Here is a 22283-nt window from a genome sequence, read left to right as displayed (position 1 = left end):
CAGCTAGTCCATTCAATGACCACAATGTCAATATGGTAGTCTTAACAGCTAGTCCATTCAATGACCACAATGTCAATATGGTAATCTAACAGCTAGTCCATTCAATGACCACAATGTCAATATGGTAGTCTAACAGCTAGTCCATTCAATGACCACAATGTCAATATGGTAGTCGAACAGCTAGTTCATTCAATGACCACAATGTCAATATGGTAGTCTAACAGCTAGTCCATTCAATTTTTGCGAGCAATCAGTTCAAGTATAATCACTAGTTCAAACAAAAACAGTAAGAGTGAACAAGTCAGCCAAGGACTATAATGAAAAGGTCTTGGTTGAAGGGGACCACTTGGTAAGATCTCTTTATGTCCTACCCAATCCTCTAGAGATTGAAATAATGGTGATAATTTATTTACCCATACAAATGTTAAGTATTCCCTTTAGGTCAGTGAAACCGCTTAGTTGCCAATTATAGGGTTGTTCACACAGGCAGATTGTATGGTGCAAACTTCTTAATTTGATGTCTCCCCAGATTTATCACCCTTTATTGAGTGAGAAATGGTTTTCTCTCTGGCTATGTAGATTTAGAGGATTGTTAACTAAATGAGCACTATCGTATGTGATTGTCAAGGTTGACACAATTATTTTCAGGCCCCTACCACAATTTCTGTCCTGCTAAATGTTTGCTTATTGATCAATATTTATGATAAATACCTTTGTCAAGCAAATGTAGCAAAATTTGTTATTAATCTATTATACATATTGTTTCTATCATTACTAACAAATATAGGCCTCATATTAAATGGGCCAGCAACATTTTCTGATGTTTTTTTTCACAGATTGTAAAATCGCCGACAATCTGTTTGACAAAAAAGTGAGAAAATCACTTTAAATGATGCTTCATGATAGGGCACAGACATCTAGTTTTGACATAAGAAGTAATTTAGGCTTTCAGTGCTGTTGTTGGAGATGCTCCAGGTTTATTTTCTTAGGCAGTAATTGTTTACCGTAATGATGATGAAAGCGTAAGTGGGATGGAATGGTTGTGGGGTGGTATTTAAATGATAATTGACTGTGCATGTTTCATATTAGTTCAAATTAAAATCATATAAAAGATATTGTCGAATTGGGGAATTCTGGAATGGGAGCATAAGTCAGGGGACAAAAATTCCACTTGTCTGCTCGTATTGACAAGTGAAATCTTGAAAGGACGAGTGAGAAAAAGCTGATGTTAAAATATGTATTTTCTGACCAGTAAGACTCTATTTCATTAAATAAAATCATTTCCTTTAAGCATATCTATTCCAAAAGTAGAACGCAAATGAACAGGAAATTGTAAATGTAAATTTCATACAGCAGGTGCGCGTTGTTATGCGCGACTGTGTCCGGAGTAAATATTGGCTTTTTGGTGTAAACCTTGCGCGTACCTGTTGACAGGGAACCATCCGACTGCATTCACTGTAGGTAATGATTTTTATGCCCCCCTTCAAAGAAGAGGGGGTATATTGTTTTGCACATGTCGGTCTCTACTTAAGTGAAAATTGGGTACGATAAGTTGTCTGTCTGTCGGTCCGTCCACCAGATGGTTTCCGGATGATAACTCAAGAACGCTTAGGCCTAGGATCATGAAACTTCATAGGTACATTGATCATGACTGGCAGATGACCCCTATTGATTTTCAGGTCACTAGGTCAAAGGTCAAGGTCACAGTGACTCGAAATAGTAAAATGGTTTCCGGATGATAACTCAAGAATGCTTAGGCCTAGGATCATGAAACTTCATAGGTACATTGATCATGACTGGCAGATAACCCCTATTGATTTTCAGGTCAATAGGTCAAAGGTCAAGGTCACATTGACTCGAAATAGTAAAATGGTTTCAGGATGATAACTCAAGAATGCTTACACCTAGAATCATGCAACTTCATAGGTACATTGATCATGACTGGCAGATGACCCCTATTGATTTTCAGGTCACTAGGTCAAAGGTCAAGGTCACAGTGACTCAAAACAGTAAAATGGTTTCCGGATGATAACTCAAGAATGCTAACGCCTAGGATCATGAAACTTCAAAGGTACATTGTTCATGACTGGCAGATGACCCCGATTGATTTTCAGGTCACTAGGTCAAATGTCAAGGTCACAGTGACTCGAAACTGTAAAATGGTTTTCTAATGATAACTCAAGAATAATTAGGCCTAGGATCATGACACTTCATAGGTACATTGATCATGACTGGCAGATGACCCCTATTGATTTTCAGGTCACTAGGTCAAAGGTCAAGGTCACAGTGACAAAAAATGTATTCACACAATGGCTGCCATTTCAACTGACAGCCCATATGGGGGGCATGCATGTTTTACAAACAGCCCTTTAAAGAATTTTTTAACTGGGCAATACGGTTTTAAGCCAATCTGAATTTTGTCTGAACAATGTTTGACATATGAGCATTCTTTAAAGGGAGCTGGGGCGATGTTAAAAAAGGAAAACACAGCAGTAGGTGTACGATAAGACCAAATGTTTGCGAACTGTCCAAAATTCGTGGTTTGATGAATATTCCTGGGCGAAATTGGAGGATGAAAAACTATTGTGCAGCGTTTTTGCAGTGATATAGGAAACTTTATTAGTCATATCAGCCACTTGCAATCTTTATTATGCCCCCCTTCGAAGAAGAGGGGATATATTGTTTCCCACATATTTGAAGGACTAGTGCATGTGTTGGCAGGACAAGTGAAAATTTTAATGCACTCGTCCTGCAGGACGAGTGCAATTTAGAAATATTTTTTCCCCCTATAATAGCTGATTTTTTGTAGCCCGTTCTATGAACTTCTAATATTATTGTATTATGTATTTGAGTTTTGTCACTTTATCGTGCAGTTCTGTCACCTGTTTTGATAAATACCCTTTTATCTTTGATATTATGTCCATTGAGTGACCTAAATATAGAATCATGATTGTTGAAATGTAGAGTTAATGGTCATTTAAGGGAGTGATTATTCCTATTGCCAAATTTAGACAGGTTTACCAATATATTTACCATGAAGTGGTTGATTCAGTGACTCAAATGTTTGCATTAGACATGGTCAGATAGTGGTTTTAATTGCTATAGAAATTTAATGACCTCGATTTGATTACGTATCAATTGTTAGTGATTAGTGATATTTAATGAGGTGCCTATTTTGGTAAGAAGTATTTCAATGGCGGTTAATTTAAGACAAATGTAGAACATTTGATTTGGTGTCAATGAGAAATAAGTTTTATTTTGATTAACAGACATTTTCAAGATTTTTAGAAAGAGCTCTTATTTAGACCCAATCCCAAAGCAAAAAGACCCAATCCTAAAAGCAAACAGACCCGATCCCAAAGCAAACAGATCAGATCCCAAAGCAAACAGATCAGATCCCATAGATCAAACAGATCAGATCCCAAAACAAAAAGATCAGATCCCTTAGCAAACCGACCAGATCTTCAAAGTGATTGTTTCCAATTGTCAATTATATTTCTTTTATCTCCAGGATGAAACATTATTAAAGAATATATTATGAGTTTTTATTTACATTTAAATGGAGCGCTTATATAATTATTTAGATTTAAAGTCCAAAATGAAATATGGATACGCTGCTTTGTTTAATGTGTGGAGCATGTCAATACTAGTAAACTGAGCAAGATCAAAGCGAGAGTTCCCAGGGGTGGAATGGTCTGCAAATAAAACAGATAATACACATTTGTCTTATTGAGATCTATGTAAATATCAGAGTAATTAATGCAGCATTGAGGTTTAAGACTTGGAATCTACTGAGTAGTAAAAATAGCAACATTGTCACGTATCGTTCACTATCGTGACCAACATCAGAGGGGGTAATCATGTGACAAACAAGATGGTGACGTCTATGCTGAGACAGGTATTTTTCTCTGTTTTATACCCTTTATTACTTAGTTTAAATGTTTCAATGCCGCTCACTTTCCAGCCATATCGGCAAGAAAGTGATAAGCATTTATTCTAATTAATATTCGCTTTTTATCTGGACTTTACCTTCTGCAAATTTTCTTAGCCGGAGCTGTAATTTTGTGACCCTCTAAGAAATTTTGCAGCAAATTAAGTCGAGATAATGATATAGAGCGCATGCTAATACAATATAAAGGCTTGTCACTTTCTGGCCGATATTGCTGGAAAGTGAGTAGCATTTTAACAATTAATTAAAGTGATAAAGGGTATAAAACAGAGAAAATACTTTTCTTTGCATTGACATCGCCATCTTGTTTGTGACATGATTACCCCCTCTGAACAGTCTGTCTAACAATTATAATTATGGGAAGAAGATTATAATTGCAATCAAAAAGAGCTTAAGCAATATGGGTGAAAAGTGGGACTTTTCTTTTCTAATGTAATAGTTACAAGTTCTAAAAGCAACATAAAACAGAAGTAAACAAAACCATTTAATTTTTTTTCCAGTTATGCAATTATTGCCCCTAGTTAACTGTGAAGAGATATTGTGTTCAGTTTGTTGTCAGCTACAATTAAACTATACAAATAGGGATCATTAACACTTAGTGCAAGCCCATAGTCTAACCTGATGCACTACTTTAACATCCAACACTGGATAGGGTAGATTATTTTTCATATCTATATGAGATATTATATGATAAACTGACCTTGTACTCAATGTATCTGTCCTCAATATTTGTGTTTATCAAAGGTAGCCCACAGCATTCTGTCACATTGCATGCCTTTTCTGCCTATCTCACGGGTCCGATAGTCGGACCCATTCCCAATGCCAAATATGCATATTTTTTCCCAATTCTCAAAAAAAAATCCCAATTTAAGAAAGAAGTGTCTTATGACTTATGATTATTAGACTCTATATCTCAATTTTATTTTGTAAACAACCTACAAAATATATAACCATAATTTATATGAATTTTATCCAAAATGACTGGAAAACTCCCTGCCCAAAAAATGCTTTGCAGATGAATAATGCTTTGCAGATGAAAATTATTCCCAATTAAGAAAATTTCGCGACTCGAAAAATCCCAATTTTGCTAGGTACTTTTTCCCAAAATAGACAGAAAAAGGCCCGCATTGGTGTGGTAGGGTGTGTTGTTATGTATGGTTGTGGTTATTTTGATACTCATCTGAATAAATAGGTTTAAGTGCTATTGATTAGCAACAGGTTTTAACATTTTTTATATGGTATAGTCAGTTTAAATTTTGTCAGTGATCAGGTGGTTTTTCGTATTTTAATTAAAATAGGTAGTAATTTTCTGATCACAAAGAGGCACGTGGTCTGTATTTCCCCTAAATTTAGACACATATTTCAACAGTGCATATTATGAATTTTAACACAAACAACTATGTTTATCATGTGCAATAGTGGCAATAATAATTGCATGATAATCTTTTTTATGCCCCCCCCCCCTCCCCCCCCGTCCCCGATCGAATGATCAGGGTTTTATATTTTTTGGCCTGTTTGTCTGTGATTGTATGTGTGTGTCTGTGATTTTATGTGTGTGATTGTATGTGTGTGTCAGTGATTGTATGTCATAATGTGTGTGTCTGTCCCAAAACTTTAACCTGGGTCATAACTTTTGCAATATTGATGATAGCAACTTGATATTTGGCATGCATGTGTATCTCATGGAGCTGCACATTTTGAGTGGTAAAAAGTCAATGTCATCCTTCAAGGTCAAAGGTCAAATATATGGCTTCAAAGCGCAGTACTGGCATTGTGTTTCACAAACACAGCTCTTGTTTGAAAATTCATTACCATTTCAGCTATCAATATGCTCCTTTAAACACTCTAATAAGCTTATATTTATGCCCCCCTTCGAAGAAGAGGGGGTATATTGTTTTGCACATGTCGGTCGGTTGGTCGGTCCGTCCGTTGGTTGGTCCGTCAATCTGTCTGTCCACCAGATGGTTTCCGAATGATAACTCAAGAACGCTTAGGCCTAGGATCATGAAACTTCATAGGTACATTGATCATGACTGGTAGATGACCCCTATTGATTTTCAGATCACTAGGTCAAAGGTCAAGGTCACAGTGACAAAAAAAACAACGTGTTCACACAATTGCTGCCACTACAACCGACAGCCCATATGGGTGGGCATGCATGTTTTTCAAACAGCCCTTGTTAAAAATATTTTCAAATGCATTTGTTTGGAATTTTTTTATGGACTAGTTATTTTGTGTGTAAATGTAAACAATTTGTGTGGTTTTTCCCCATAGATGAAAGTGTGACAGATAATCAGCATATGTAAACTTAATCACAATTTACCTTAAGGTAAGGCTTTTAACATGAACTGTGGCTATTGAAGCAGGAAGAGCAGGGATTAAAATATTTTATAAAAGTTTAAACTCTATTTTATGTTCAATTTTTTAAAGTTTTGTTGTGAAAGTTGACAAAGTTTCAATACATGTTTCCATATTGTGCTCTAACAATTTACGCATGGAATAGTCAGTTTGAATCTTAGTAAAATAACATAAGGGATACTATTTTGTTGAGTGAAGAGATCATTATGACTTCATGTTGATAAACACTCTACAATTGTCAAACAGCAAAAATATGTTCTGCTTTACAGTAATTACCTGTGTATCAACTGGTCCACATTGAATAGCATTCTTACTCTCATTTATCCACTGCTATTCAGCAATAAACAGGGAGTAAAACTTACATTTCCTAATCACACAGGAATGTGAACCATGGAAGTAACAATTGTGTGTATTATGAATGATGCTACTGTTTTCGATGTGTGTAATTCAGTTTTAAATTGTATTCAGTTTTAAATCGTATTCAGTTTTCTTAATAAATCTTTTAATTGTTGGTCTCTAATAATGGAAGACAGAGCTGTGATCAACACATAAGTTGAGCAGGGGTGGCGAAATCAAATGTCCGAGTGGCCCGAGTCGAACATTTGCTTGTCTGGGCAACTGATTTTTTTCAATTAAGTTGTCCGTGGACAACAAGTTTGTTAAAAGTTGGGTCCAGGTATACAAAAAAATACATTGTATTATTTTAAGACATAAATGCATAGTAAGAAAGAACACAAAACAAAATTAAAAGTACACAGTCATTTTATTCATGTTTGTATGAATACTGTTAAATAACATGTATTGGTAATTTAGTGTAATATTTTGGCAGTTTATTGACCGCAGTAAAAGATAGTTAGAATTCCACTGGTTTTCAAGAGTTGCCACATGGAATTTTTGAAAAATCTAGGCATCAATGACAGGATGGTGTCACGCTTGCTTAAAGTAATTACAATTTTTTATTATTATTATTTTACATATGTACCACGCATAATCTAGTATATATATAGCTCCATATATACTATATCCAACCTCCATTGAAAATATCAATACTCCTCAGTATATATATATCTCCATATATACTGTCCAATCTCCATGTATTATACTCCTGAGTATATATATAGCTCCATATATACTGTGTATAATACTCCTCGTATATACTCCATGTATATACTTATCTCCATAAATCCGCTTCGGGTCGCCTTTGTCCGAGCAGACCCAAAGCATCTAAATGCAAACTTAAGAATGAACATTTTGAAATGAAATTTTGTGAAATGTGCCAAATATAGGATGGCTTCCCTCCAAAACTGATTATCTCCAAAAGGAGCCATATTAAGGAGAGGAGAACCACCCATACCTATATAAAATATTGTTAACTTGTGAAATAATGTATAATTGTTGACAGTGACACCATCCCATCATGAGCGGCCTAGAATTTTCCGTGGATATGTAACTGCGGCACCTAACAAAGATTAAAATATATAAAATAGTAACCTTTTATATGAACAAGCATTTAATAGAAGCAAACACAGTTTCTACATTCATTTTTAGCATTTGATATTAGCAAACACATGATCTCCATAAAACACAGACAGTTCTCCAAAGAAATTTTGGTAGTGATGGAGTCTTTGCAACAGTGAAATCAATGTTCAGATCCAATCGTCACCAGGTCTGCTGCAGAGGTTTGAGCAACACTTGCATCTCAGCAGCGTCTAGGTTTTTGATGTTTTTGGTGACCATCTGGAACTGTTGCCTGTGCATGGAGCCATGGCATGTTTTCTGAAACATAAATCTCAAGCGCAGAGAAAGTAGGATTCATACAAAGCATCCAACAAAACAATATTTTTTCTGGAAAAGTATTAAATTCAACAATATCATGAATGGGTGTGGCGGGTGGGTTTTTAAAAAATTTCAGTTTTTTCTGTAGGTTGAAGCCTTGGAATCCAATGCCAGGAAGGAAGTGATCTCAGAACTATTTATAGAATGGGCATTAACTCTTTTTAATCAGGAAAGAGAACTCTAGTTCATCAACATATAGTATGCCCAAGATACTCTCCCTTGAAGGGTCCACATTTCTGCTAAAATAAACTGGGTTTTATTGTTTAATACAATAACCCACATTATTTTAAGACATAAATGCATAGTAAGAAAGAACACAAAACAAAATTAAAAGTACACAGTCATTTTATTCATGTTTGTATGAATACTGTTAAATAACATGTATTGGTAATTTAGTGTAATATTTTGGCAGTTTATTGACCGCAGTAAAAGATAGTTAGAATTCCACTGGTTTTCAAGAGTTGCCACATGGAATTTTTGAAAAATCTAGGCATCAATGACAGGATGGTGTCACGCTTGCTTAAAGTAATTACAATTTTTTATTATTATTATTTTACATATGTACCACGCATAATCTAGTATATATATAGCTCCATATATACTATATCCAACCTCCATTGAAAATATCAATACTCCTCAGTATATATATATCTCCATATATACTGTCCAATCTCCATGTATTATACTCCTGAGTATATATATAGCTCCATATATACTGTGTATAATACTCCTCGTATATGCTCCATGTATATACTTATCTCCATAAATCCGCTTCGGGTCGCCTTTGTCCGAGCAGACCCAAAGCATCTAAATGCAAACTTAAGAATGAACATTTTGAAATGAAATTTTGTGAAATGTGCCAAATATAGGATGGCTTCCCTCCAAAACTGATTATCTCCAAAAGGAGCCATATTAAGGAGAGGAGAACCACCCATACCTATATAAAATATTGTTAACTTGTGAAATAATGTATAATTGTTGACAGTGACACCATCCCATCATGAGCGGCCTAGAATTTTCCGCCACTGCAAATTGGTAACAATTTGTCCCCCAAAATTATAGGCCTTAGCATTTAATAAACTTAATGTCGCTGCCAAGAAAGCTTGCGATTGCTTCACCTATACTGAAGATGAATAGTTCATTGCCAACATCTGACAAATGGACTTTATCAACATGGAACATTCCTGGGGTACTCAAATCAATTGATTCTATCAAAATTGCCCTTCCCCTAGCAAAAGATAACACATAATTTGAAATTGTGCGATTGATTTTTTGACGTTTGGAATTCATTTTCTTTTGATAAGAATTGTCAACCACTTCCCTAGTCCAAGATAATCTGGGAAGAATGAATACCCAAACAATCAATGAGTTAGGAAATATATCGAAAAGATACTGCAACTCAGATTTAATTATTCTTATAGTTTTACATTGATTTGTACTTGTGATGTTATTTCCCCCAACATGAAGGAAAATAATTTCAGGAGTTCGGCCTTTAATCATACCAAGTTGGATTACTGGATGCAAATCTTCAACTCTCAAACCACTCTGACCATCCCAGGAAATGGTGAAATTTTTAAACGTGTCCCTGTGTCTTGAATGGAAGCGTTCCCCTGCCCATCGAATATGTGAATCCCCTACCAGCCAAACTGCTGTAAAATAAACCCAAAGAAAGAGTTGTTATAATTACAGGCGCAATCGCAAGCTATCTTGAGTTTTCATAAGTTTTACTCCTACATTCTTATATAGCCTGAATAACAGTTCGACGACCAACGACCCATACGTTTTATTGTTTCATCAGAGTAACCTTGAAGAGCAAGGTCGGTTGCTCTACCAATCCTAAAGCTATGTGATAATACTTTGGAAGAAATACCAGCCTGTGCACAGGCTTTCGACAACACAGCTGAGAACTGATATCTTGTCATTGGTGTATTGTTGGCATGACAGAAAAATTGCTCAGATCTGGCAGGGGCTATAGCTACGTATTCTTTTACAGCATTAATGCATATGCTTGTTTCCTGATTGCTAGGAATACGCACAAACACAGGTCGACCTGTTTGGTTAGTTTTACTCATCCTAACTCGAATTATTATTGCATTGTTTAACCCTTCAAAAGTGATGTCTTGTTTACAAAGTGCTCTGTCCTTTGTGTTATTTGAGCAAACAACTAATTCACTTATCCTAAACAAACCAAAGTAGGCCAAATAAAATACTGCTGTAAATAGTTTTGTTTCAAATTTTGAAAAACATACATTGGGAAGAACTGAAACTAATCTGTTCAACATGCCAAGAGATATAGGCACTCTGAGATCTTGCTGCTGCCTTAAACGTTTGCAACCCTCCAACATCTTACTGACTACAAAATTGCTAAATGGATTATAGAATCCCCTGATTTTATGCACAAAGCTAATACCTGACATATACAATTTGATTGTTGATGGTGCATAATTCTTTTCAAAGCAGTATGATATGTACATAATAAATTGGTTCAGTGGTATCGGCCATGTATCTGGTAGGTTATAAGTAAGCCTGAAAGTATTAAAATGATTAATGGCAAGATTATATGCTGTTCTTGTGCTGTCAGACACACTGGTTGTTATCAAACTAACAGCTCTTTGTTGAATATTTTCCATAGTTGGGGTTCCATTATAGATGGGCTTTGATGTGCGTTTGGTACCAGGGTCCAAAATCTTTGCATCTGAAAACGAGACAAGGCATCGGTTATTGAGTTTTTCACTCCAGGAACATGTTCAGCCTTCACCACAATGTTCATCTGCAAACATTTTAATGTCAAATTTCGCAGCAAGACCATAATTAAATCAGATTTGGAAGTCATTTTGTTTATTATATGGCACACTGCCATATTATCTGATCTAAAGCATATTTTCTTTTGCTGCAATTCCTTGCCCCATGTGAAAATGGCTACAACAATAGGAAATAATTCAAGAACTGTAATGTCTGTTGTATATCCATGTTTAAACCATTCATCTGGCCACCGTTCAGACATCCATTTACCTGCAAAATAAACTCCAAAACCCATGCCTTCGCCTCCTGCACTGTCTGTAAACAATTCTACATCATCATTGTAGGACCAGAATCTGTCGTGAAAAACCCTAATGCCATTAAAATTCACAAAAATTGTTTCCACATCATTAAGTCAAGTTTTATGCCCTTGTTAATTCGCAAGTGGTGATATGGTTTTGTTAGACCACAAATGGAATCAATCAGCCGCCTACAGAATGGCCTGCCAGGAATTATTGCCCTGCATGCAAAATTTAGAACACCAATTAAACTTTGCATCTCTTTAAGTGTGCATCTTGTTTTTTGTAGCATGTTGTTCAGTAAAATCAACACTTCTTGAACCTTATGAAGTGGCAAACGTATCTCCATCTTGTCAGAATCTAGTTCTAAGCCTAAAAATGTAAGTACTGTAACCGGACCTTCAGTTTTTTCTGCTGCTATCGGCACACCTAATTTCTGCATACAGCCTGAAAAAATTTCCATTAGATGTCGACATTCGCCAGAGTTTCTTTTGCCACCACCCAAAAAATCATCTAAGTAATGGATTAAATAAGTAGAGCCTGCTTTCCTTTGAATAATATGTGTAAGTAAATCTGCAAAACGATTAAATAAGTTGCAACTTATGGAACATCCAAATGGCAGGCATTTATCGAAGTAATAGCAGTTATTAAATACAAAACCTAACTGGTCAAAATCATTTGGTTCCACTGGTAAAAGGCGAAATGCACTTTTGATGTCCATTTTAAACATTTCACACTTGAAACCTAGATCCTGAATCATGTGTACTGCAGTATCGAAACTAGTATATTGTACAGTACACTTAGCTGGGTCGATATAATCATTTAATGACCGGCCCGCTGGATAGGAAAGGTGATGGATCAGTCTAAACTCTTGTTGCCCTGTTTTTTTAGGGACCAAACCAATTGGTGATATTCGAAGATTTGGTAAAGGTCTGCTTTCAAATGGACCTGCTACGCGACACAGTTCCACCTCTTTAATAATCTTTTCCAAGACAATATCCGGAAGTTTTAATGCAGATTTAAGATTTTTGGCACTAGTTGCTATGCGAGGGCCTTCATACTTTAATGAGAACCCTTTTCTAAAACCATTTACTAAAAATTGAGATTCTGTAGTATCGTAATCATAAGATTCAGCCTGTAAAATATCAACGTTTATTGGTGAGGGTGCTAATTGCATGAAATTATTGCTTTGGAGCTCTGAACCGCTGACCTTGGCCCCTTTGAAACCTGAATGCTCCCCTGTAAGATCCCCGAAAGGAATTATTGGGTTTGTGGGGTTGAGTTTGCTGTGGATGCAAATGTGGTTCCTTCAAATAACAAGACCAAGAGCCATGCTTTGGGCTTTGACATACTGCACAGACGTGTCGGAACCTGCAGTTGTTCCATTGACAGAAGCCTTTGTTAAAGTCAATGCATGGAGGTGATAGATTTGGTTGAATGGAAAATGGCCGATTTGCTTGGGCACCAATATTGCCTGAAAAACATCTGAGCCAAAGGTCAGCATTGATTTTTGACCATGGAGAGAAGTACTTGGACTGACGCAGACGGAACTGCTCGTCATATGTGCGCCACCCTGTGCCCCCAAATTTGGCAGCGGCCTCCCTTATTGTAAACATATAATTAAGCATATGCTGAGTGTGATCAGGATGGGCCTGGAGATAGATGCTGGAATAAATCAAAAAAGCATCTGTCCATTTTTCGATGGATGGTATTTTTTCGCTATTGGCCCTTGGAGCAGAAACAATTGTTCCACTTTCATCAACACTCAAAACTGCATTTGTGAACTGGTTATTAAGTTCTACGGCTCCTTTGAGAAGAACAGCAATGTTAATGTATTCATTTTGCTTGATTTTTATTTGTATTTGTTCAGGGACATGAATACCCAAGGAATCCCCGCCACACCTTATCATTTCAGGCCTATTTAATTCATAGACCTGAGTTGAAGAACTGTTTGGGAAAATATTTGATTCATCTATCAATGTTTGGAAGTCAACACATTTACCTTTTTTGTTGGTATTTTCTGATTTGTCAGAAGCCAGCAGTTGGATAAATTCTGGCACATCATGGTCAGATGGAGCTTCATCTCTTTGCCTTTTTTCCTCATTTTCTGTCAGGTTTGTCTGAGCTTTTCTTTTTCTTCCAGCAGGTTTTCCTCTTCCAGACATTTTGAGATCTTTTTGTAATATAACTAATTATATCTCTGCAGATGAATGTAGATTTTTAAAAAATTTCAGTTTTTTCTGTAGGTTGAAGCCTTGGAATCCAATGCCAGGAAGGAAGTGATCTCAGAACTATTTATAGAATGGGCATTAACTCTTTTTAATCAGGAAAGAGAACTCTAGTTCATCAACATATAGTATGCCCAAGATACTCTCCCTTGAAGGGTCCACATTTCTGCTAAAATAAACTGGGTTTTATTGTTTAATACAATAACCCACATTAAAGCCGTAATTAAGCTTTACAAAACCGGATGTTGACATGCGATTACATTGTCAGTGCTATTTGCGGAGCAATCAAGCTAAAATACGGGCACTCTCCTGCGCAGTGATCTCCCTTATTCTATAAGAGACCAGGAGCATGCCGCATTTTAAACATTTGGCCCAACTGTTAGACAGTGTACAGACTGGTTTCTTTATTTTAACAATCAGACGGAAATAAAAACTATCAAAGTAAGATAATCAAAACACGGTCTACCTTGTTATTTAAGACGACTTTAATGGTAAAAATGGAACATTTAGTTTTTTTAAATCTTCAACAACGGAGCAGAAACCTGAAGCTTTGAGCAGTCCACCTCCCAAAAAAACTAAGAAAGATTATGATAAAAAATATGATCTAAGTAAACGCACCAGAACTTTTCAAGAAACTTGGCTCACAGATTTTCAATGGTTACCAGTTGATGATAATCAAATTGCTACCAGTAGCAGCGCAGAGCCTCAGTCTGATGAGGTCGACATATTGGACTAGTTTAATTTGTTAAGATTACGATGTACTTATGTTCAACACATGTTTTAACACTAGCTTTGCAAGATTAAAAGTTTTAGAAAGTCTTTATATTGTTTATAATATACTGCTATAATTAATGTACTATTGAAATACAACTATAAACAAAACTAGCAAATCATACTCATTTTGGTATATTCCACATTGTTTTACATTAATCAATAAATGCGTTTATAATTTATATAAACATTAACGGACAAGTGTAGTTCAGCAACGGACAAGTTAAATTTCCTTAATGGTTGTCCGTGGACTAGTATAGTTTTTTGAGATTTCGCCACCCCTGTTGAGGTACTTATTTTTTATCCCCTGTCATAGGCGGAGGGATATTGTTTTGGTGTTGTCTGTCCGTCCATCTTTCCATCCGTGCGTCTTTCTGTCCATCCGGCACTTTTGTGTCCGGAGCCATATCTTGGAAGTGCTTGGGCGGATTTCATTGAAACTTGGTATGAATATATATATGGATAATAGGATGATGCACACCAAATGGCATTGTGCACCATCTGTTAATAATGGAGTTATGGCCCTTTGTATCTTTAAAAAATATTTTTTTAGTGTCAAATATAATACTTTTGTGTCCAGAAGCATATTGGGGGATATCAATTCTACGAATTTGCTTGTTTTACTTACTTTTTGAAGAAGGATGTACAGTAGAGTATGGGTTATATCATAGGGACCGTTAAGTAAAAATATTCTATTATAATACATATATATACAAGGGATACAACTGTGAAAAATCCTGCACACAACCATGGTGTAACCAATAGCGAAAAATTTGCTTCCAAACGCAATAAATACACCAATTAAACTGTATTACAACAGCCAAGACATTTATCTTTCAGAAAATAATACACTTGGCAATAAAGTACAAGCTTTTCATTGAACTAAGAGAGAAAGTTTCATTCAAAATGCTCAAAAATCCTTACTTGGACACAGGTGTGCACAGCTGAAAACTGAGAATTCTAGAAGTAATTTTCATATTCCTTTGTTATAAAGCTCTTTTGCTGGTACATATTCCTTGGATAGTTTTTTTTCATAGTAAAATAGAACATAATTACTATTTAGTGAGCATATTTTGCTAGAAATTCATATCAATCTGCTTCAATTTCACGATGACAATGTTTTACTTTCATTTTGGATAGTTCACATGTATTTCTAACATGCGATTTGATTGGTTGAAATTCCACTGCAGTAATAAATCCAGCCATTCACGTTCCACGTAACATTACCTGACAAATTGCATACAAATCCTTGAAGATAGTAGAAATGTAAACAAATTTAATATTTACGGTGTTTTACATATATGCAGTTACATGCAATTATGGAAGGTGTCTACTTTGATTAATAAAGTGTCTATGGATAATAAAACAAGGTAAAATTTGCTCAACTTCTCTGTAATTATTAAATTATGAAACAAAATGTGTCAAAGTGGGTGTGCACACCTGTGTCGCATTTCGAAAATTTTACCGTTTTTCATGAAACTTTCGTTTCAAACACAACTATGAACACTTTTACTGCTATAAACATAGTTATTATCTGATAGATAAATGTCTGAGCTGTTGTTATACAGTTTTTTTGGTGTAATTATTGCCTTTGGAAGCGATTTTTTTGCTATTGTTCAGACCATGATGTTGTGCAGGAAATTTGACAGTTGTATCCCTTGTATATATGTATATAGTATAATAGAGTATTTTTTACCTAACGATCCCTGTGGGTTATATGGCTTTTATTATGGGTTTGAATGATCGAGTTTAGTATTACAACCTACTTAGAGGCTATAATTGGTGCTGCAAGTTCTTTTTATTGTGTATGGTAATAGCTGTAGACATAATGTCAATAACTTTTTCAAAGATTTGTTCATTCAGAATTGTTTGCTGGTATTTTTTTTTCAATGAAGATTTTAATGGGATAAGCATAATTATAACATAGGTAGGTCTTCCTCATATTTTACTTATGTATGAACATTCACAAGATGTTTATAAATGATGTCAGTACAAAAGCTCTCCTGAATATTAGCTTATACCCAGCGAAATTTGGGATGGGGCTCGTGGTAGACAAAAGCTCTCCCATGTTTTAAACGCTCCACACATAACCCCTTTTGTCTTATTTTGTTTTAAATAGAGGTAAAACACTTAAAACTTTTGATTGTCTTTTTAGTGAATTGCGTTAAAAGGAATAGCTGACTTATCATATTTAATTTGTAGTTTTTACCTAGGCAACAGTGTGTAGATTTTTGTTTGTGCTTCTGAAAGTGAATGTTTAACCAAGACAAGTGATTGCCCTATATCAGTGGTAATGTGTTTATAAACATTTGTATTGTAAAAATGTTTTTCATAAATATTTATATCCTCATCTCATCTCTTATCTCTGCCTGTTGTCCAGTTTAGGACATAGGCCTTCAATGAGCTTCCCTTGGGGGCTCCTGGTTAGAGATTGCCTTGGATGCAAGCTTGGTAAGCTTGGTGTGATGTATCCATCCCCAATGTCTCTGAAGGATGTCTTGGTGTGATGTATCCATCCCCAATGTCTCTGAAGGATGTCTTGGTGTGATGTATCCATCCCCAATGTCTCTGAAGGATGTCTTGGTGTGATGTATCCATCCCCAATGTCTCTGAAGGATGTCTTGGTGTGATGTATCCATCCCCAATGTCTCTGAAGGATGTCTTGGTGTGATGTATCCATCCCCAATGTCTCTGAAGGATGTCTTGGTGTGATGTATCCATCCCCAATGTCTCTGAAGGATGTCTTGGTGTGATGTATCCATCCCCAATGTCTCTGAAGGATGTCTTCGTCAACAGCTGCTGCATTGTTCTTCTCCATAATATATGAATATTAATGTATTTAATACATCCAGAAGGTCTGGAATGTGGTTTGCAGTTAACAAACATTTAATTGAATGGCCTCAGATAGCCCATATTAAATCATTTTTTGTAAATTGTATTATACATTTTGTCTTATTTACGTCTGTCAAGCTGGAATTAGCAAAGAGGATGGATGCAACACAAACTAATTTTAGCCCTGTACAAATCCTGAAATAGATGGTAGAATTCTTAATAGTTTATCAAAGGGGAATGCATTTTTAACTAAGCTGTACAGTGCATGGTTCCACACTGCCCTACTAAGGATTTCAGTTTGAAAGTTGTAAGTTCCTGTATGCTAGCTCACTTTTAATGTATAATTTACAGAAATGCATGAGAGAAAGTGCTAGCTTTAATTAGATAATAATGTGAATGTTTACATCTACATCTGCTGTAGATATATCAAGTCTTTTACTGTAGATATTTCAAGTCTTTTACAATTTTAATATACCCCCACAAACGAAGTTTAGGGAGGTATATAGGAGTGAGCTTGTCTGTATGTCGGTCGGTTCGTATTAAGTGTCCGCTCTCTAATTCAAGTAGTTTTCATCCAATCTTCACCAAACTTGGTCAGAAGTAGTATCTACATGATGTCTAGGCCAAGTTCAACCATGGGCCTTGTCGGGTCAAAAACTAGGTCACGGGGTCACTTAGTGCGTTTTAAACATTCAGCATGTTGTCCGCTCTCTAATTCAAGTAGTTTTCATCCGATCTTCACCAAACTTGGTCAGAAGTTGTATCTAGATGATCTTAAGGCCAAGTTCGAACATGGGCCTTGCCGGGTCAAAAACTAGGTCACGGGGTCACTTAGTGCGTTTTAAACATTCAGCATGTTGTCCGCTCTCTAATTAAAGTAGTTTTCATCCGATCTTCACCAAACTTGGTCAGAAGTTGTATCTAGATGATCTGAAGGCCAAGTTTGAATATGGGCCTTGCCGGGTCAAAAATTAGGTCACGGGGTCACTAAGTACGCTTAACACATTGAGCATGTTGTCCGCTCTCTATTTCAAGTAGTTTAAATCCGATCTTCACCACACTTGGTCAGAAGTTGTAACTAGATGATGTGTAGGTCAAGTTTGAATATGGGCCATGCCGGGCAAAAAAACTAGGTCACAGGGTCACTTAGTGTGTTTTAAACCTCACCATGTTGTCCGCCATCTAATTCAAGTAGTTTTTATCCAATCTTCATCAAAATTGGTCAGAAGTTGTATCTTGATAGGCAAGTTTGAATATGGGTCATGCCGGGTCAAACACAAGATCTCGGGGTCACTTAGGGCGTTTTAAACATCACATTGTTGTCTGCTCTCTAATTCAAGTAGTTTTCATCCAATCTTCACCAAACTTGGTCAGAAGTTGTATCTAGATGATGTATAGGTCAAGTTTGAATATGGGTCATGCCGGGTCAAAAACTAGGTCACGGGGTATCTTAGTGCATTTTAAACCTCACCATGTTGTCCGCTTTATAATTCAAGTAGTTTTTCATCCAATCTTCACCAAACTTGGTCACATGTTTATCTAAATGATCTCTAAGACAAGTCTGAACATGGGCCATTCTGGGCCCAAAACTAGGTCACGGGGTCACTTAGTGCGTTTTTTAACATTCAGCATGGTGTCCGCTCTCTAATTCAAGTAGTTTACATCTGATCTTCACCAAACTTGGTCAGAAGTTTTATGGAGATAATCTTGAGGCCAAGTTAGAACATGGGCCTTTCTGGGTCAAAAACTAGGTCAAGGGGTCACTTAGTGCGTTTTAAAAATTGAGTATGGTGTCCGCTGTTTTTTGTGAAGACGACACGCAAAATATTATGTGTCAATGCGGCATGTGGGGGTATTCGTCAAGTTTGTGACAAAGCTCTAGTTTGATCTGAGTAAATAATTGGCCTGAATGTTCTGATGGGATATTAAACATGTTGTAATTGACAGAAACAAGCTTAACAGCATTGTGTGCCAGAAGGTTTTATCATGATAACCTTAGTGATTATAGCATCAGATACATCATTGAATCTGTGCTGAAACCACAATAATTGGTATATATCTAGTCTTGAGTTAAAGCAGTTTTGAAGTGAGACTTAAAGATTTTTCATAAAATGAAGCATGATTACTCTCAGGTACTCAAAAATTGTGCCTGTTGGATTACAAGAAGGCATTCAGCCTGTAAGCATTGAATGGACATGGTTATTGTGTTGGGATGGGGTTATTGTGTTCTTGGATAATTATTGGAAATTCATAGGTGGAATTCAATGAATGTGCAGGTCCTTAGAACTGCAGTGCTGTGGGAAGGTGGAAGAAAGCATTTTAATAGAAAAGTGTAGCCCATGTGATGATTGGATTGTAGAAATGAGTGGAGTGTAGCCTTTGTGATGAGTGGATCGTAAATGTTCATTCATGTTGTGTTGGTCTAATGACTGTTTCTGTGGTGGGGATTCTGCAAGTAGGATTGTTAGGGAGGAATCCAGAGGTGCAAATGGTGGGTGTTACTGGGTACATCATTTCAGTTATTGTTCAGTTTTTCTGGCGAGGTATCAACAAAGGTGGAGCAAATGTCTCCAAGCTCATGAAACTTATCAAGACATAAATGTAGGGAGAGCTGTAGCTATTATGTGGCTATTGTTATGCAGAGGAAGTATTTGGTGATAAAGAAGATCTGAGTCTGACAGTGAGTCAGGGTACTAACATAACCACTGTTGGGAATAGGAGGAAATTGTTCTGTCCCTATTGAAACCTGACGCTATTTCCTATGGTATTGTTTGTGACAGTATTGCGTGTTTGGTGATTGGAAATTTTATATGTACTGTGGGCATAGTCTTCTTTGTGGGTATGGTTAACATCGGACATTAGACAGTGGGTTGCAGCTATTCTTATGTCATTCCATTTCCATTTATTTATTGTTTGTGGGTTTTCAACTACCTAAAAGGATATTGATTTAAAATGGCATTTTACAGATCAATACCAGTGTTTTACTTTAATTAAGTCTGAGGAATTTATAAGACAGAAATCCTGGGAATCTTTATTTCAGTTTCTGTAATCTCAAGTTTAACACTGTCCAAAGTCCTGTTTGTAGTTCATACACTGTTATTGTAAGTAATATGTAATCTGTTAACTGATTGGGCACAAGATGATTTTACATGAAATTCCTCACATGTGAAGGGTGGGAAGATTAGGTTGGGCATCTAGGTTATACAAATTGCATGCACAGCTGCTTTATGGTTTCTCATTTATGAATGTTTATATTAGCAACTGGTTTATAAAAGCAAGTGGTCTTGAGCGCATGAAATTGAAGTTTTCTGGAACATGCAAATTGGCGCTGAACACCATATTTATCTCAAAATTAACTTGAAAATCGAAAATGATTAAGAACATCTAAATGAAATCTTGTTTAGTTGTTCAGAGATTTATAGTTTTAAATATTTTTGTTATTTTTTTTATAGTTACTAGTGGAAGCAAACAAGAAAATGATATAAGTTCAAATGATTTTTTTCATTGTGTCATTTTTGGAAAAATGATTGCTAGCAAATTAAATAAGTAGAAATTCAATAATTATATTTTTTCCAAAAAATTTCCTGGTAAAACTTTTTAGGAATAAATCAAATGAAGAGCATGTCCTTTTTCTAAAGAAGTCAGAAACAAATCTAAATAATTTCCTTATTAGACTTTATCTAATATTATATTGTTGATATATTCATATATTTGACAATGTCTATATCATTTATACAAACTTAAGACCGCAAAAATAATTTGTCATGTGCGCATAAAATTTAGTAGCTGCAAATTTTAGTGAATCTACAATAATGTTTTTTTTTTTCAAAAATTACAGCTTCTTACAGACTCTCACCCGATGGCAAAAAGTAACTTTTTTGCCAAAACATCTGACCAAAATCTCCCCCCCTCCCCCCAAAAAAGGATAAACAGTTACTTATCCAATAACATCAGTTATTGGTTTATTGAGTTGATTAAACAGCAATATAATTTAATAGCGCATTATAATAACAAAAAATACAGTAAAACATGCACTTATTAAAATTGGAATTCTGATATTTATAATCATATTATAAAAGTTTATTTTTTAGCTCACCTGAGCACAATTTGCTCATGGTGTGCTTTTGTGATTGCCTTTGTCCTTCGTGCTTGTGATCGTGCGTTGTATGTGGTGCGGCATGAACATTTGCCTTATTAACACTCTAGAGGCCACATTTATTGTCCAATCTTCATGAAATTTGGTCAGAAGATTGGTCTCAATGATATCTAGGATGAGTTCTAAAATGGTTAAGTTTGCTTGAAAAACATGGCTGCCAAGGGGCGTGGAATTTTTCTTTATATGCTATATATGGCTATAGTAAAACCTTGTTTACACTCTAGTCTTTATTTCATGGTTAATTACACTATTTTTCCCAATCCAAAAGGCACAGGGTGTAAAATATTAATAAAAAATAATAAGTGTAACCCCATATCCCACATTTCTTGTCTTTCCCAGGTGGTGGTGAGGAAAGATGCATGATGGAAAATGGAGTTGACACGGTCGCGCAGCTGTTTGAAGCCTTCTGCCATGCCTCTACATGCCGCGCCATCATCAGCGCGTTCCAGGCGCTCACGGACCACGTGGGTCTCACGCACGCGGACCATCGCAACTTCTACAGGAAGCTGAGGGCGCGTGTAGACACATGGAAGGCGCACGCTCTCTGGGCCAAGCTTGACAAACGTGCCAACCACAAGGAATATAGACGTGGCGAGGCATGCGCAAATACAAAGGTACATGTTATGGTGATGTTGTAAAACAGTGTGGCAGCTGATTCAATATTTGACCCACAATTATGCAAAATCGCTGTTCAAAATAGTGTGTGGGAGCTGATTCAAGATTATTATATGCAGTGCTCTGGCAAATCAAAACTTAATGCATGCGTTTGAAGTATCAACCCTGATAAAGCCTGTGCAATCTTCACCAGCTTGTAAGGGAAACAATTTCCGCCTAGCCTGAATGTTCATTTAGAAGCAACTCCCTTGAAATGAAAAATAAAAAGGAAAGTGTCTTTATGAATTAACCATGGCTCATTCACATGCTACATGTATACTGGGGCGACACTACGCATAAAGCCCTCTTTTCTCAGAGCGAGACTCATTTGCAGTTCTTGTGATAAATTATGTACCTTCCTGTTTCTTAAAAATAAGCAATAATAAAAAGTTTTTCGAAGTTGTTTCTACCAGATGATATAGTGATATATGACTAGTTAGGATAGTAAACATGCCACATGT

At 36.1% G+C, this 22283-nt stretch overlaps 2 protein-coding genes across 13 annotated transcripts in view; one reads left to right on the top strand and one right to left on the bottom strand.

Moving 5' to 3' along the window:
- The window catches only part of LOC127851817 (protein-methionine sulfoxide oxidase mical3b-like), a 96055-nt gene that overhangs the window by 31207 nt on the left and 42565 nt on the right, over positions 1-22283 (top strand). For 5 of the 11 annotated variants that reach the window (XM_052385720.1, XM_052385718.1, XM_052385719.1 and 2 more), the window contains one exon: positions 21508-21782. In XM_052385720.1, the coding sequence (XP_052241680.1) occupies positions 21528-21782 (255 nt within the window). In that variant the 5' untranslated portion in view covers positions 21508-21527. Of the gene's footprint in view, positions 1-6692; positions 6713-19108; positions 19191-19256; positions 19504-21507; positions 21783-22283 lie in introns of those variants that run through there. The other 6 variants (XM_052385722.1, XM_052385714.1, XM_052385723.1 and 3 more) reach the window with 6 other exon arrangements.
- Positions 7052-13617, bottom strand: LOC127851835 (uncharacterized). Of its 2 annotated transcripts, none has more exons than XM_052385776.1 (2): positions 8898-13617; positions 7052-7477 (listed from the first exon to the last, which is right to left on the bottom strand). In XM_052385776.1, the coding sequence occupies exon 1, from the start codon at positions 12356-12358 to the stop codon at positions 11270-11272; it is 1089 nt and encodes a 362-aa protein (XP_052241736.1). In that variant the 5' UTR covers positions 12359-13617; the 3' UTR covers positions 7052-7477; positions 8898-11269. Both variants share the same exon structure in this region, with proteins under 2 accessions (XP_052241736.1, XP_052241737.1).

The sequence above is a fragment of the Dreissena polymorpha genome, chromosome 11, assembly GCF_020536995.1.
Source record: "Dreissena polymorpha isolate Duluth1 chromosome 11, UMN_Dpol_1.0, whole genome shotgun sequence".
Lineage (NCBI taxonomy): Eukaryota > Metazoa > Mollusca > Bivalvia > Myida > Dreissenidae > Dreissena > Dreissena polymorpha.
The sequence above is the reverse complement of the archived record's forward strand: the minus strand, read 5'-3'. Positions and strand labels throughout refer to the sequence as shown.